Below are 17,655 nucleotides of genomic sequence, written 5' to 3' on the forward strand. Positions count from 1 at the left end.
AATTCCTCTGATCCTCTGTCTGGTAAGTGTAAGTGTGGTTGTCAGCATTCTGGTAGCTCAGTGGGGGAATTCGTCTGCGTGTCTCACTGTTCAGTATATAGACATCCTCTTAATCTGTATTTTCTTTTCTTTTTTTAAAAATTTTTTAAAATTGCAATATAATTGATGTGCAATATTATATAAGCTTCAGGTGTACAACATAGTGATTCACAATTTTTAAAGGTTATACTCCATTTATAGTTATTATAAAATATTGGCTGGGACTTCCCTGGCGGTCCAGTGGTTAAGACTCCGTGCTTCCACTGCAGGGGACACGGGTTCGATCCCAAGTCGGGAAACTAGGATCCCGCATGCTGTGCGGCACAGCCAGAAAAAAAAAAAATTGGCTGTATTCCCTGTGCTGTACAATATATCCTTGTAGCTTATTTATTTTACACATAGTAGTTTGTACCTCTTAATCCCCTACCCCTATCTTGCCTCTCCCCCAATCTTCTGTATTTTCGTTGGGGCTTAATCCCTGTTCTCAGCAGGTTTTCTCAATGTCAGTACTATTGACATTTTGAGCCAGATAATTCTTTGTTGTAGGAGGTTGTCCTGTGTTTTGTAAGACATTAAGCAGCATGCCTGGCTTCTACCCACTAGATGCCAGTAGCACACCCCACTCCCAGTTGTGACAACCAAAAATGTTTCCAAACATTGCCAGATTTCCCCTGAGGGGGCAAAATCTCCCCCAGTTAAGAACCGCAGCTCTAGTCTTCTGCTGGGGTGGGAGAGGGTTCTGGGAGTCTAGCTGTTCCTTTTAAAGGCTTTCAGATAATCTTCTTTTTCAGCCCCATTTTACTCTGGCATTCTCCTACATCTGCTCCCTCCAGTTTTGGGGCCTTTTGAACTCCAGATTGCTTCTTCTTGGCTTCAGATTCAGCTTTCCCTTGTCTCCTGTCTGTTTTTCACTCATCCATCTGCTTCCAGCTTCCAAAATTTTATGGCATCTCTTACCTGGTATCATATTCTTGCCAGTGTCTTTGTTCACTTTTACTCCTTCTCTTGTCATTTTAGTGGGATTTGGGGAGAGAACAAAAGTTCTCCACATTTATTCAGAAGCCTGGACCATTATTTCTTCAAATATTTTCTTCACCCCATTATTTTTTTTTTCATCTTTGCAACTCCTCTGATGTTCTTAACACTTCTTTCCCTATCCTTTGCGTTTCTTCATTTCCCTGATGTCCAGTTCTTTATCTCTTCCTGATACCTTCTGATTTCAACCTGATCTACCAGCTTACACTATGTTATGATATTCAATTCATCTGTTGAGGTTTTATTTTTCTTTTCATTCTTCATTTTGAAATAATTTCAGACTTACAGAAACTTTTCAAAAATAGTGAACGGGCTCTTGTATACTCTTTACGCAGCTTCTCCCAAATAGTAACATCTTATGTAACCATAGTACAGATAGAAAATGAGGAAACTAGTGTAAAATATTAACTAATCTACAGATCTTACTCAGATTACCAGTCGTCCCCAATGTCCATTTCCTGGCTTCAGATCCAACCCAGAATCACTTGTTGCTTTTAGTTGTCATGTCTCCTGAGCCTCCTCTCCTCCTGTTTGGGAGTAGGTTCTCATTCTTTCTTTGTTGTTCACGCCCTTGATACTTTTGAGGGACAGACTGTCCCTCAATTTGAGTTTGCTTGCTTTGTCCCCACGATCAAATTCAGGTTGACACAGAAGTGATGTTGTGCCCTTCTTAGTGTATGGTTTCAGGAGGCACGTGACGACGATAAGGCTCATCACTGGTCACATTAACTTTGAGCCCTTGATTAAAGTGGTGTCTGCTGGGTTTCTCCAATATAAAATCACTCTTTTACCTTTTGTAATTAATAATTTATCTTACGGGAAGACACTTCGAGATAAGGAAATATTGAAGTTTAAAAATTGTTTTTGGGAATTCCCTGGCGGTCCAGTGGTTAGGACTGGAGCTGGGGCCCAGTGAGCCCGGGTTTGATCTCTGGTCAGAGAACTAAGATCCCGCAAGCCGCGCAGCATGGCCAAAAATTTAAAAAAATAAAAAAGAAAAGTTTTTTTATTGAAGTATAGCTGATTTACAATATTATATTAGTTTCAAGTGTACAGCATAGTGATTCAGTATTTTTACAGATTATACTTCATTAAAAGTTATTACGGGGGGCTTCCCTGGTGGCGCAGTGGTTAAGAACCTGCCTGCCAGTGCAGGGGACACAGGTTCGAGCCCTTGTCCGGGAAGATCCCACATGCCGCGGAGCAACTAAGCCCGTGCACCACAACTACTGAGCCTGTGCTCTAGGGCCCGCGAGCCACAACTGCTGAGCCCATGTGCCACAACTACTGAAGCCCACGCACCTAGAGCCTGTTCTCCACAACAAGAGAAGCCACTGCAATGAGAAGCCTGCGCACAGCAACGAAGAGCAGCCCCTGCTCGCCGCAACTAGAGAAAGCCCATGCACAGCAACAAAGACCCAGTGCAACCAAAAATAAATAATAAATAAGTCAATAAATTTTTTAAAAAAAGGTATTACAGGGAGTTCCCTGGTGGCCTAGTGGTTAGGATTCCAGGCATTCACTGCCGTGACCCAGGTTCAATCCCTGCCTGGTTGGGGAACTGAGATCCTGCAAGCCACGCAGCGCAGCCAAAAAAAAAAAAAAAGTTATTGTACAATAATGGCTATAATTCCCTGTGCTGTACAGTATATCCTTGTTGCTTTAAAAAAAGATTTAAAAGCAGTTTTATTGAGATATAATTCACACACCATACAGTTTATCCTTGTAAAGTGTACAGTTCAGTGACTTTTAGTATTGTATATTCACAGAGTTGTGCAACCATCACTATAATCAGTTTTAGAACTTTCATCACCCCAAAGGAGAACCCCACACCTATTGACAGTCACTCTCAATTTTCTCCTAAGCCCCCAGCTCTAGACAGCCACTGATCTACTTTCTAACTATAGATTTGCCTATTCTGAACACTTCATATAATTGGAGTCCTACAATATGTAGCTCTTGTGATTCATTCCTTTCACTTAGCATGATGTTTTCACAGTTCATCCGTGTTGTAGCATGAATCAGTGCATCATTCCCTTTTTTTTTAATTAAAAAAATTTTTTATTGAGGTACAATTGACATACAACATTCCTTTTTATTGTTGAATATTATTCTGTTGTGTGGATTACCACATTTTATCCATTCAACAGTTGATGGACATGAGTTTCCACTTTCTGGCCATTATGAATAATAGTACTGTAAACATTTGTTTCCAGGTTATCATGTGGACATATATTTTTTTCCTGGAGTGTACACCTAAGAGTCATATTGCTGGGTCATATGGTAACTCTCTGTGTAACCTTTTGAAGAACTGACAGACTTTTCCAATTGGCTGCACCATTTTACATTCCCACCAGCAAAGAATGAGGGTTCCAATTTCTCTGCGTTCTCACCAACACTTGTTATTATCTGTCTTTTTTTGTTAAAGCCATCCTAGTGGGTATAAAGTGGTATCTCTTTGTGGTTTCAGTTTGCATTTTCCTAATGGCTAATGACCTTGTGCATCTTTTCATGTGCTTATTGGCCATTTGTATATCTTTGGAGAAATGTCTATTCATTGCCCATTTTTAAATTGGATTTTTTTTTTAATATTTGAGGGTTTTTTTAACTATTATATTTTTTACGTCCATTATCTCCAATTAATTCTTTTCTTTACCTGCTGTTCCTATTTTATGTTTCTAGTATGCTCCTTGCCTTCTTGAGCATATTTATTATGCTTTAAAATTCTTTTTTCTGTCTGGTCCATTACTTACGAGAGAAAGACAACCTATTCCAGAGAAAGCATCTTTTATAGTACTTACTTTCTTCAGTTGCCTCATATTTTCTTAGAAGCTACTGTTCTCTTGAGACTGTTAGCCACTCTGATTGGTAATGTGCTCCTGGAAGAAGATGCAAAAGCTTAGGTTCCCATGTTATGCCCCTCCTTTGAGTTTAGGGGTTGGGGGTTGGATAGAAGAGGAAAACCACCCCAAGGTGGGGAGCCCCTGGTTCCAGTGTGGGCTCAGTCACCCCCCCATTTGCAGCAGCATTCTGAGCCCCCCAGTACACACACATTGCTTTTTTGTACTACTCATTTCCAAGAACTGTTTCCTTGAGTTGTAATTACCAAACTAACCAAATGGATGGGGCTAGGGAGGGAGGCTCATTCGTGCCAGCTTGACCTCTTGTTAACTGTTTCTCTTTCTCACACACAAGCATATTCACCCCAAGGTAGGCTCCACCACTGCCCTGATGTTACCCTACTGTCTCTGGTTGGTGCTGGGCTGCTTATCTGGCACTGGCAGTGACCCACTGAGCACAGCTAGAAGGCATTCTCCAGTCTCACCCTCCTGCGAGTCCTGGCATTCCGCTCCAGGCTTGCTGTTCACCCAGCCTTCTGTTTCTGACTCTGGCATCCATCTAATTCCCTCTTCAGTGGCTTTCCTAGGATTAGGTCCTGTGGAGAATGTCACAGGCCTTGTGTGAAAGTCAAAAGGGCTTATTCTGAGAAAGCCTTCTATACAAATATTGAATCCTTATGTTGTATCACCTGGAACTAATATAATGTTGTATGTCAGTTATACCTCAATAAAAAGAAAAAGAGGGACTTCCCTGGTGGCACAGTGGTTAAGAACCTGCCTGCCAGTGCAGGGGACACGGGTTCGAGCCCTGGTCTGGGAAGATCCCACATGCCGTGGAGCAACTAAGCCCGTGCGCCACAACTACTGAGCCTGCACTCTAGAGCCCGACAACCACAACTACTGAAGCCTGCGTGCCTAGAGCCTATGCTTCGCAAAAAGAGAAGCCACCGCAGTGAGAAGCCCACACACCGCAGCGAAGAGTAGCCCCGCTCGCCACAACTAGAGAGCCCCCGCGCAGCAACAAAGACCCAATGCAGCCATAAATTAATTAATTAATTAATTATTTTTTAAAAAAGCAAAGAAAAAGAAAGCCTTCTGGAGAAGGTGGCCTTGGGGAGGGAACCAAAATGGCTACAGTTATAATAATTCCCCTGGCTGACATTCAGCGCATACTCCTGGTATGGCTGTATCAGATGTTTCTGGCTAGTCTCCATTCTGAATGGTTGGTGCCTGTTAAGTATTTGAATAGCTCCTCAGTGAGGGTGAGTATTTATCATTATCACTATTTCAGAAGTGAGGAAATAGGGTTTCATAGACACTAAGTGAGATTATTGTGACTTACCCAGGGTTACACAGCTAGTAAGAGGGTGAGGCAGGACTCAGAACAAAGGCCTTTTCTGTAAAATGCCAAGCTGACTTTCCAGTATTTTCTGTCTCTATATACCTAGGACTTTCAGGAAAAGGGAGGTTTATGGGACCAGAAGGTAAGTGCTTGAGGGTCAGGTGCCAGCTGAGGATGGGCGAGCAGGATCTGGTTTAAGCATTATGGGAATGATGATGATTAAGTCAGAGGTCTCTTCCCAAAATGGTTCCCAGTCTACTGGGGAGGTCAGAGGTGGACCTGAAGGAGTGAGTAAACAAGAATATGAAGCTGAAAATACTAAGAGGACAGACAATAAGTAATATGGAACTCAGAGAAAGAAAAACAGTATCTCATCAGGGCAAGCAGGGTTTAACTGAGGAGGTCCAATCAAAAGTCTGACTGGGTGGTAGATAGGAAAAACGCAGGAATTCATGGAATCGAAGAGTTTTAGAAGATTTTATCAATTTATTTATTTATTTATTTTTGGCTGTGTTGGGTCTTCGTTTCTGTGCAAGGGCTTTCTCCACTTGCGGCGAGCAGGGGCCACTCTTCATCGCGGTGCGCGGGCCTCTCGCTGTCGTGGCCCCTCCCGCTGCGGAGCACAGGCTCCAGACGCGCAGACTCAGTAGTTGTAGCTCACGGGCCTAGTTGCTCCGCGGCATGTGGGATCTTCCCAGACCAGGGCTCGAACCCGTGTTCCCTGCATTGGCAGGCGGACTCCCAACCACTGCACCACCAGGGAAGCCCCTAGAAGATTTTTTTTTTTTAATTTTTTTTTTATTATTATATTTTATTTTAAAATTTATTTTTGTCTGCGTTGGGTCTTTATTGCTGCGCGCGGGCTTTCTTCTAGTTACGGCGAGTGGGGGCTGCTCTTCATTGCGGTGCGCGGGCTTCTCATTGCAGTGGCTTCTCGTTGCGGAGCATGGGCTCTAGGCACGCGGGCTTCAGTAGTTGTGGCGTGCAGGCTCAGTAGTTTTGGTTCACAGGCCTGGTTGCTCCGCGGCATGTGGGATCTTCCCGGACCAGGGCTTGAACCCGTGTCCCCTGCATTGGCAGGCGGATTCTTAACCACTGCGCCACCAGGGAAGCCCCCCCAGAAGATTTTTAAAAATACCAGGTCCATGGGACTTCCGTGGTGGTCCAGTGGCTAAGACTCTGCGCTCCCAATGCAGGGGCCTCGGGTTCGATCCCTGGCCAGGGAAATAGATCCCGCATGCCTTGACTAAAAGATCCCGCACACGGCAGCGAAGATCCCGCGTGCCGCAACTAAGACCCAGCGCAGCCAAATAAATAAATAAATATTAAAAAAAAATAAAATCAGGTCCAAACCCCTCATTTAAAGTCTAGCAGTTTTACTAACTATATCTTGGTATCAGCTATTCTGGGTCAATTTTATAAGTATGTGTCTTGCTCTTTCAATATGTTAGTTTCAAATATGTATTTTTATTTCAGGAAAGTTTTTAGAGTTTTTAGTGTTCTTCTGGGTGTTTTTGTTTGTTTGTTTTAGTTTTTGTCTTCAGAGACTCTGATTATCTGTATATTAGAACTTCTGTGCTTATCTTCAGTATTTGCCACTTTCTCTTGAATCCTTTTTATCTCTTCAAATGTTAACATTTTGTTGTGGAAGTTTTCAAACCTGCAACAAAGTCGAAAGCAACAGTGAGCACAGACACACCACTTAGATTTTATCATTGACGTTTTATTTGTTGTGTGTGTGTGTGTGTATGTGTTTTGGGGTTTTGTTTGTTTGTTTTGTTTTGTTGTTTTTTTGACCGCACCATGCGGGTTTTGGGATCTTAGTTCCCTGACCAGGGAATGAACCTGGGCCCTGGCAGTGAAAGCACCGAGTCCTAACCACTGGGAATTCCCTATCATTGATATTTTAATACATTTGTTTTATCACATATCTATCCATCTTATTTTTGATACACTTCAAGTAATTTGTAGACATTATAATAATTCAACATGCATTTCATTGACCAGAATTCCATACTTGTTTGTAGTTTTTTTCCTTTTAATGTAAAATGTGTATACAATGAAATGCACAATTCTCAAAGGTATGTTCATTGAGGTGGGGTTTTTTTAGCTTTATTGAGTTATAATTTACATACTGTAAAATTCATTTTTTGTAAATGTACACTTGCAATGCTTTTTAGGTAATTTACAGAGTTGTGCAATTAACACAACAATCTAATTGCAGAACATTTCCATCACCCCAAAAAGAACCTCATGCCAGTTTGCAAACACTCCTCATCCCCACCCCCAGCCCTAAGCAGCCACTAATCTAATTTCTGTCTCTATATATTTTCCTTTTCTGAACATTTCATAAAAATGTAATTTACAGTATGTGGTCTTTTGTGTCAGGCTTTTCTCACTCAGCATATTTCTGAGGTTCAGAACTGTAGCCTGTTGCTGTAGCCTGTGTCCATAGTTCATTCGTTTTTATTGTCAAATAGTATTCCATCGTATGGATAGACCACATTTTGCTTACCATTTTATTTACATTTGAATTGTTTCCACTTTGGGGCCAAAATGAATAATGCTGCTGTTAACATTCTTGCACAAGTTTTATTTGGAAGTATGTTTTCATTTCTCGTGGGGGAATGCCTAGGAGTGGAATTGCTGGGTTTCGTGTTAACTCTATGTTTAACCTTTTGAGAAACTGCCACACTGTTTTCTAAAGTGGCTGCACCATTTTACATTCCCACCATCCATGTATGAGGGTTGGGTTTCTCCGCATCTGGGCTTCCCGAGGACAGGAACACAAGCCTCGCGTCCACCTTGGTGGACGGGTGCCCGGGGCCTGGCCAGGTGCCATGCAGGGGCTGTTGGCGAGGGCTGATTGACCTGCAGGACTCTCTCTTACCTCAGGCTTCTCACTTTGCTCCCCTTTGTTGTTGTTTTCTAGGGGCTCAGCTAGGAGTTTCCAGTTGTCTGGGAAAATGCCAGAAGAGCTCACCAGATGCTGGGAGGCAGCCCTTTTCTGGAAAGTCCTTTTACTTGGATCTGCCCGCTGGCAAGAACCTCCAGTTTTTGACGGGGGCCATCCAGCAGCTGGGTGGGGTATGTAACCTGCTTCTCTCCTGTGGTACCATGTGCCTTTGCGCGTTGTAGGCCAGGAGCTGGAGAGGGATTATATCTGTGACCTCCAGGTATTTTCAGGGGTATCACTACATTTTCCAAAGCAATTTAAGTATAAACCATTTTTTAAAAATAAAGTTAAATTTGTTCCCTAATTGGAAAAGTAATATCTGTTCATTCTAGAGACTTTGGAGAACATGGAACTGTTCAAGTAACAACCATCATTGTGGTATATTTATTTTCTTGTTGTTTCTTTTCTTCTTTCCCTTCCCTTCCCTTCCCTTCCCATCCTCTTTCTTTCTCTCTCTCTCGTGGCTTTATTGAGATATAATTCACATACCATACAATTCACCCATTTAAAATATACAGTTCAGTGGTTCTTAGTATATTCACAGAGATGTGCAAATTGTGTGATTACACAGTCAATTCTAGAATATTTTCATCACTCCACCCCAAAAAAACCCATACCTATCATCAGTCACTCCCCATTTCCCTCAACACTCTCAACCCTGTATAACCACTCATCTACTTTTTTTAATTTAATGCTTATTTTCTGTGTGGCTATGATCATGAATACATTTTTGATTGCCAACTTTTTGCCCATAACCTTAAAGCATTAGCACTTTCCTATCATTCTTATCCCTCATGGACATTCTTTGTAATGAGTATATAATATCCTTTTGAGTGGATTATTAATTTATTAAACAGTTAACCTATGGGCATTTAGATTATTTCTAAATTTTAGCTCTTATAAATAGTACTGTGGTGAACAACTTTAAGCATTATGGGAATGATAATGATGTGTAACTTTGGGGAAAAAGCATTTGCTGTATCTGAGTCCATTACAATATTTTCTAGAGCACATCATACAGTACTTTTAGTAAGGGGTTGACAGGGGTATTTCTGTGTTTAGGAAATAGGACGATAACACTTGGCCCAAAAGAGGCAGGTAACTGGGGAAATTGCATGAATAGGATCAGAATGCAGAGGCTCTTTGCCATCAAATGAATGGAAACTCAGGGATATAGAAACTCAGCAGTGGGGATGGACAGAATGAGGATTATACACCCAAACCGGCCCAAAATTACATGTCGAACTTTCAGTCTGTTCTTTCATTTAGCCTTTGCTGTGTAAAAAACCACCGCAGAACTTGGGCTTAAAACAATTTATTGTTTCTCACTGTTCTGTGTACTGGCTGAGCGGTTTCTCTGCTGGTTTCATAAGGGCTCACACCTGCAGCTGCATTCGGCTGCAAGGTCAGCTGGGCTGGAAGGACCAAAGATGACCTCACTCACACAGCTGGCAGTTGGTGCTGGCTGCCTCTATATGACTTCTCATATATTGTATGAGAAGTGTCTTACATACATCATATGTATATACACCATCATATGTACATACAGTGAGCTAGACCAGCTAATTTACAAGGTGGTCTTAGGGCAGCTTTCCCAGAAGATGAAGGGAGAAGATACAAGGTCTCTTGAGGCCTAGGCTGTAGAACTCACACATATTACTTTCACCACATTCTGTTGGTCAAAAGGAGTCCAGTTCAAGGGAGTGGACACATAGGCTCCACCTCCTGATGGGAGGAACAGCAAAGTCAAAGGAGTGGGTTTGTTGGGATGGGAGGAACGTGTGGCCCTGAAATCATCTGTCTTTTTGCCATATTACAGAAGATAGACACACTCCTTCAAGCCATAGCTTTAAAGATTTTTTAAAATTGTGATAAAATGTATATGACATAAAATATGCCTTTTTAACCATTTATAAATTCATTCTTTTAAGTTCATTGGCATTAATTACATTCATCCTGTTGTATAAGCATCACTATCTGTTTCCAAAACTTTTTTCACCCCAAACAGAAACTCTGTAACCTTTAAGCAATAACTTCCCATTTCACCTCCCCCAGCCCCCGTAATGCAAATCTACATTATGTTTCTGAATTTGCCCATTCTAGATACCGCATATCAGTGGAATCACTGATGTTTGTCCTTTTGTGTCTGGCTTATTACACTTTAGCATAAAGTTTTCAAGGTTCACCCATGTTGTAGAATAGATCAGAGCTTCATTTCTTTCTCATGGCTGAATAGTGCTCCATTGTATGGATAGACCACATTTTGCTTATCCATTCATCCATTGATGGACACTCGGGTTGTTTCTGCTTTTTAGCTATTATGAATAATGCTGCAGTGAACATTGGTGAACAAGCATCCATTCGAGTCCCTGTTTTTAATTCTGTTGGGTGTATAACTCGGAGTGGAATTGCCGGGTCATATGGTAATCCATGTTTAGCTTTTTGAGGAATCTAAACTTTTTTTTTTTAAACCTAAGTGTCAGGTTTCTCATCCAGTCACACTTCAGAGAGATCATCCATCCTTACTTTCACAGGTGTGCTGGAGCTGGCAGCTACCGGCTCACGAGAACCAATTGTTACCATCTCTTTCCAGTTCCACATTCATTGATGTCATCTGGCTAGCTTGAAATCAGCCACAGTAGTATTTTACCCCACAGAAATTGGCAAATGCTACAAAGCAGGTTTTTACACCCAGAGAGTTGGTCATTAAGCATTTGCCAGCTCACTACTGCTTATTTCCATCTTTTCTTCTTCGCACAGACATGAGTTTTGTCATTGTGTTTCCGGCACTGTGTTGGGTTCTTGGGATGCAAGATGAGTCAGACCCTCTCAGTGCCGTGACAGGCTCACAGGTAGGATGAGCAGATATTTAGGCAGCTGAGTCATAGCCAAAACCCATTTCTGTTTCAGGCTCCTTTTGGTAAGGTGGTCAAGATTACCGATGCAGCGTCTGGATGTCCCAGTGTATCTTCACAGCAAAATCATGGCTTAGCCAAGCTCTAATCTTCTCCGATCACTTCGGTGTGCTCTGACTGCATGCAAACTCAAACTAGTCAAATACTCAGAGCCTCCGGGCTTCTGCTGCTGGGTCAGGAGGAGCTGCAGTTCTGGAGACAAGAACCTGTGTTTTATATATATATATATATAAACCCTGTTGTATTTCAAGATGATGTCTTCTTGGGGGCCTGGCACTGAACTGCATTTGGTCTATTTAAAGACATTGATTCTAGAACTTCTGGCGGCCAAGATTTCCTTCCCCTACCTCTTGATATTGATGATTTTACTTCTGCCTTTTGGGTTTTAGCCACCTCTGTGATCTGGTTTCAGGTAATTGAGGGTTTTCTGAGCAAAGAAGTAAGTTACATCGTGTCCAGCCGCAGGGAGGCGAAGGCCGAGAGCAGCGGGACAAGTCACAGAGGCTCCCCCAGCCCCAGCGAGGTCACAGTGGAAACACTGTCCGTAGCCAACCCAAAAGGCAGCCGTGCCAGGCCCGCACAGAAAGCCATGGACTCGGTAAGAACCTCGTGGGGCAGGAAGTGTGTGTCCGATAAACGAAGGAAGTAGGCCTCGGTGAGCCCGCTTCGGCAGTTTCTGGTTTTAGTTTCATCTGGTTTATTTTAATCTCACATTTGAATTCAGGGGCTGAAACTATCTTATGATAGCTCTGGATCCACACACCTCAGCGACATGCTATCCCCACGCCCTCCCTTCTGTGATAAATGTTCACTTTTTCTGGGACTTCAGAGTCTGAGGTTCAGAAACAGTAGGAGAGTCCTCTGTAAACCAGAGAGGGCTTGTTGGATTGGCCGAAGCTTGTCTGCCGGGGAGTGCGGGCTCTTCAAGAGAGGTCTCAGGACATTTGTAATGCTTGATCTTGGGTGAATTCAGAATGCCCTTCACCAGGCTCCAAGCTGCCTTGGCTGCAGCTCCCTGTGGGTGACCTGAACTTGAGTGTGGCTTTACCTTTACCTCTGAAAGGTTCTCCGGGCTCTCACTTCTGCCACTCCTCAGCTGTCACTGCTCCCAGCTTTCCGAGGGACGTGACTCCCAGACGTCCTTGCCAGCCCCCGTGGAAACATCTGTTTGTGCACAGGTGGTCTCCACAGCTGCCCCCATTGCTCCTCTCTTCCGCCAGGTGCCTCTGAGCAGAGGGAAGGAGCTCCTGCAGAAGGCCATCAGAAACCAGGTGAGCTGAGGGGGACGGGCTGGAGGCCGGTGTCTCTGGCACAGGGACGGAGTTAGCCTTGCCTCCGGAGGTTCTTCTGAAGCACTAACACAAAAGGCACACCCGGGCAGACGTGTAGAATTGTCGAGATTTCCTCCTTACAGACGAGGAAGTGGGGCTCAGAGAAGTTAAATGATCTGCCCAGAGTCACCCAGGGTGGAGGTGGTAGAGCCAGGATTTGACTCCATGATCTTTCCAACTCCAGGACCTCCCAAGGGAACTTGGGAGAAATGCTGTGGGGCGTGTCAGACTTTGTACGGCTTTCACAAGTAGCTGTTTATCCTTTCTGTGAGAATCCAGGGCCATTACAGTTAAGTGGCAGGAGGAGGAGTTAAGGTGATCTTGCAAAGGAGTCGTTCAGGTGCCAGCAATGGATGCCTTGGCTGTGGCTGTGACGTGGGAGGGTGGTGTCGCCGGACTCGGACAGCCAGCGTAGTTTCCTGCTCGATGATGGTGACTGTCACCAGTGCTTATTGTGTCCTTCTGGTCCCAAGGTGGCCGGAGCAGAGCCTATAGGCAGATCAGCAGTCCATGCCCTCCCGATGTGGCCAGCCCGTGCGGAGGACAGGGTCTTCCTGGGGGTTGGGGTCAACCGTCCAGGCTCTGTGCTCTCGCCGCTGTCCGCCCTCCCCCAACAACCCCACGCATGGATGACCCGGAGCTCCCAGAAGCCAGGCCAGCCTGTCCCCTGGTGGTCAGGCCTTGGGGGGTCTCATGCTCCTGCCTGACTTGGCTTGTCTTTCCAGGGCAGCAGCGGCGGAGGCGGTGGCGGGCGCGGCAGCAGCCTCCTGAGCAACGCCCGCTCCTGGGGGGTGCGGATTCTCCACGTGGATGGTACCCTTCCTGTCCGGGGCCTGCGGAGGGGAGGGTTGCCGACTTTGTCTGGGAACCTCGGCTGTGATAGAGACCAGAGTCGTGTACAAGTTGAAGCCAGATGTACTCAGTTACTTACCGTGTTGCTCTGCTAAGGTGGGGGGGGCGTGGAGAGCAGCACTAGCGATAGAGCGCAGGTGCTGGGAGATGCTGCTTTGTTTAACCCACGCGACAGCTCTCCTCAGCTGGTGTGAAGATCCTGTTTTACAAATAAAAAACAAATCCTAATATCCATGACCCCTTATCAGGTATTTACGCTGTGCTAGGAATCGCCTTATTTAATCCTCACCACAGTCTTCTGCCCATTGTACAGATGAGGAAATTGAGCCTCAGAGAATGGATTAAGTAAATTATTCATAGTCTCACCAGGAGTCAATAGTGTGGCTCACATTCCCACCTATTTTGGCTCAACTAAATTTCATGTTTTTTCTTTCCTCTAGGGTTGCCTCACACTATAACCACCTGTTTGCAGGTTATAATAAATTTACATGAGAATAGCTGTCTTGAATCTGCTGGCAGTGGCTGGCCCTCACACCCAGCTCCACTTTGAGTCTGGGGTTTTTTCTCTGACCCATTGAAGGGGGATGGTCCAGATCCAGCCCTAGATCTGTGGTCGGTGGGGGGGTGCGGGTGGTAGGGAACTGTGCCGGGGAAGGTCCTGGTCTGGGATGCTGGGGGGTTCCATCGTCACTGGAAAACCAGCCATTTCTCATTTGATCTAATTTCCTGCCTTCCGTGTATTAGAGAAGCTGCAGCATGTGTAGCCCCTGCTGGGTCTGCCACCTAAGGGTGCATCTGAGTAACTGCCATGGCTTGGTCTCCCCCACAGAAGCCGCTCTTCAGTAGTACCTTAAAGCCCTTTATGGGTCATAAGGCACCTCCTGTTCAAGACTTGTATTCAGTGCTCCAGAGGAGCATGAAGCCAGCTTAGGTATTTTTCCAGGGATAGAGGACCCAGCCCTCTCTTTTATTATCAGCAGGTGCAGAGATGACATGTAGCCAGAAGGTGGCAGGCAAGGCTGGTGTGATCCAGTGAGCCAGGCCGGGTGAGAAGTTTAGTCCCCCAGCCCCAAGATGGGGCTGTGCTGGGGAAACGAGGAGAGGAAGGCTTTGGCCGCAGCCCTCTGTTTCCTCCACAGAAATGATGATGCATGTGCAGCAGCTGTCTCTTGATGTGCCATGTGTGAAGAAACAAGGGCCAAAGAAGCCAGAGGTAGGTCATTCCCCTGAACTGAAGGGCAACAGTAAAGTCTGTGACAACGCTGGTAAATCCATGACCCACTCCAGCCACCTCCTTCTGACCTTGACTGAGAGGAGCTCGGCCCCTCGGTCAGCTCGTCCCTGGTGCTCACAGCCCTGCGTTGCCCTGTCTTCTCTCCTCCCTGTGCTACCTGCGCATCCCCCATGCTACACTGAGGCGTTCATTGCGGCCTGGGCTGTGGACTGCCTGCGGGTAGTCCTGGCCTGGATAAAACATAAACACTCATGGCCTGCTGGCCAGGCTGCCCTTCTGGGGATGGCTCTTGGCCCGGGAATGAGCCTACAGATTGCATGGGTGGCGGCAGCAGGGTGATGGTGTTGGAAATAGCTGCCATGTTCCAAATTCTTGTTTGGCTTTTCCTTCCTTTGCTGGAGTTAGAAATTGATGTGTACCACATCAAGAGAGCCGGGCTGATTTAAAGCCACGGGGTATTCACCCAACCTGAATCCGAGGAAAAATTAAGCCCTACAGGTCCATCCAGGGCCTGATACCCAGGAGCAGAACCACATCCAAACCAGATGGCACGCTCGACACCCCTTGCCCCACCCCCTCTGGTTTGGGCATCTTTAGGGTTTTGCTGCCGCTGCTAAATAGATTTACATTGCTCGCATTTGGGAAAAGTATACGATGAAAGTCTCGTTCCCCTCCAACTCCTGCTTCCCAGCCACCGAGCTCCCTCCCTGAGGTCAACAATGTGAACAGTTTCTCAAGTGTCCTTCCAGGACTCCAAGCATCTACAAGCAGATACGTCAAAACTCCCCCCTTTTACGTGAATACAGAGTATTTTTACTTTGCTTTGTTCGCTTAATAATCTCTTTTGTAGTCACTTGGGACCCTTTCGGAGCTAGTTCTGGGTGCAATCTGCTAATAGGTGAGGGCAGGTGGAAGGCTTCTTCGGGCTGTGTTTGCCCTGGCGGTGTGGCCTGGAGGAGAATCTGGAACCTCCTCGGGCCCAGAGGCACAGACAGTCATGGAGCCATTGGATCTCTCATCCTATCCACACCCTCCCAACTCTTTAACTGATTTTTAAAAATGTGTTCCATTTGGTTTTTAATATTAGCTTTGTTTGACCTTGGCCTAAAAGTTGGTTGTTTTTTTTTTAATTTATTTTATTTATTTATTTTTGGCTGCGTGGGTCTTTGTTGCTGCATGCGGGCTGTCTCTAGTTGCAGCAAGCGGGGGCTACTCTTCGTGGTGGCGCACAGGCTTCTCATCGCAGTGGCTTCTCTTGTTGTGGAGCACGGGCTCTAGGCGCACGGGCTTCAGTAGTTGTGGCTTGCGGGCTCTAGAGCGCAAGCTCAGTAGTTGTGGCACACGGGCTTAGCTGCTCCTCAGCATGTGGGATCTTCCCGGACCAGGGCTCAAACCTGTGTCCCCTGCATCGGCAGACGGATTCCTAACCACTGCGCCACCACGGAAGTCCCCTAAAAGTTGATTTTGACAAACACAGTCAGGGTATGCAAGATAGGGCACCGTAAGCAAAAGGCGTTGTCTTCACCCTTTTCCTATCAGCTGCCCTGAAATGGCAGCCGTGCCTAGAAAATACAGGCTGCCGTTAGCAAGCACCTACTCTGCGTCAAGTCTGTTACCTGCTGGAATTTCATCTGTGCCACATCCAGAGAGTTAAGTGGGAACTCCGCACATCGGCCCCCTAGCCCTTGCTCTTTGTTTTGCCCTGCATTCCCTGCACAAAGTCAGCTGCTGTTGAGATTCACGCACAGAGTTCACCACGCTTCAAGTCCCTGGGGAGGTGGAGGGAGCCGTGGTGCTCAGGTCTGCTGCAGCTCACGGTCCAGCTGCGGGCAGGAAGCTAAGTGGGGCAGACTGGTGGCAACTCGGCTCCCTGGGCCCAGTTCCTCAACCCCACCCCCCCCGCCCCGGCTCCCTCACATCCTTAACCTATTTTCCCTTTCCATTTAGGGAACATGTCCAGCAGAGTCAAGAACACGGAAAGGTCAGTGTGATAGCTCTTCCTCATTTAATTGCCATCCCTCCCTCCCTAAATGCTTCCCCACGACTCCCTCTGTGGCAGCATCTGCTCACTTTTCTGCGGCAGGAAGCAAGTCCAGGTTGTATTGCCCCATCATGTTTCCAGGGCCTGAGCTTCGGAGAGGAGAGTGGTGGGAGAGAGGCCTCCACGAGCAAGTCCCGGGCTGCTGGGCCGGTCCTTCTTTTTAGAGCCAAGACCTCATGTGGTCACTCTGGCTCCTGCATCCTCTGGCTGTTCCTGGTCATTGATCGAAGTTCAGCATCCTTTTCCTTCTGATTCAGGAGCAGTTTGGGGTGGGCACTTTGACAGCTGCCTACCACTTTCAGAAATGCCAGACTCCCTGAAATTGACAAACAGGCAGATTGATAGGCCCGGCTCCCGGCTCCTCTTGGACAGCAGGAGAGTTTCTCCCCCTGGATGTTTCTCCCAAAGATGCTCTTTAAGTGGCATTTATTCGTGCACAAACAGGAGCTAAGAAAAGTCACTTGGCACCTCTCACGTTTGAAATTCAAGGAAATCTGTAGGGGAATAGATTTTAATCACTGTCTCAGTTAATTAGAAAGATGAGAAGTCGCCCCAAAAAGTAATTAATGGGAGCTGCTGCTGCGCAAGGAGAAAGGCTGCTTCTGTTTGGGCACTGGCGGCCTGGAGCGGGTCGGGGAGCTGAGAGGGGCAGCCTCTGTGGGGATTTGGTGGCTGCTAGTTCTGCCCAGGCTTCCAGTGCCTTGGCTGCCCCTTTGACAGGACTTCTGGTCATTGTGGGAGCGTGGAAGTGGTTTGTAATGCCCAAGAGAGTCTGTAAACTGTGCAGATAGCCAGCTAGTAGGGGATGAATCTCTTGATTAATTGACTCCAAATTTGTCTTCTCAGCACCCCTTTGCCCTGTTTTTTCAGGAACCAGATTTCACTTTTGATATTTTTTTACTGTCCTTCTGCCAAGACCTCGAAACACTCTTTAGCTCCCTTCCTCACTGCTCCTCCCCTCAAAACACCCAGGATCCTCATGGAGAATTCTGTCTAGGAGCTGTTCTCAGGCCCCTTGGGATTCTGAGACACCAGGAGTAAAGGTCTGGGAAGGAGCTGAGGCTTTTAGC

The 17,655-nt window shown here is 46.0% G+C and overlaps 1 protein-coding gene across 3 annotated transcripts in view; it reads left to right on the forward strand.

Moving 5' to 3' along the window:
- DBF4B (DBF4B-CDC7 kinase regulatory subunit) overlaps positions 1-17,655 on the forward strand; it is a 36,177-nt gene that overhangs the window by 8,662 nt on the left and 9,860 nt on the right. For all 3 annotated transcript variants that reach the window (XM_082374383.1, XM_082374381.1, XM_082374382.1), the window contains 6 exons: positions 8,189-8,343; positions 11,540-11,725; positions 12,348-12,398; positions 13,184-13,271; positions 14,450-14,523; positions 16,492-16,525. In XM_082374383.1, coding sequence (XP_082230509.1) covers positions 8,189-8,343; positions 11,540-11,725; positions 12,348-12,398; positions 13,184-13,271; positions 14,450-14,523; positions 16,492-16,525 — 588 coding nt within the window. The remainder of the gene's footprint in view (positions 1-8,188; positions 8,344-11,539; positions 11,726-12,347; positions 12,399-13,183; positions 13,272-14,449; positions 14,524-16,491; positions 16,526-17,655) is intronic.

This window comes from Balaenoptera borealis, assembly GCF_965194805.1.
Source record: "Balaenoptera borealis genome assembly, chromosome: 20".
Taxonomy (NCBI): Eukaryota; Metazoa; Chordata; class Mammalia; order Artiodactyla; family Balaenopteridae; genus Balaenoptera; species Balaenoptera borealis.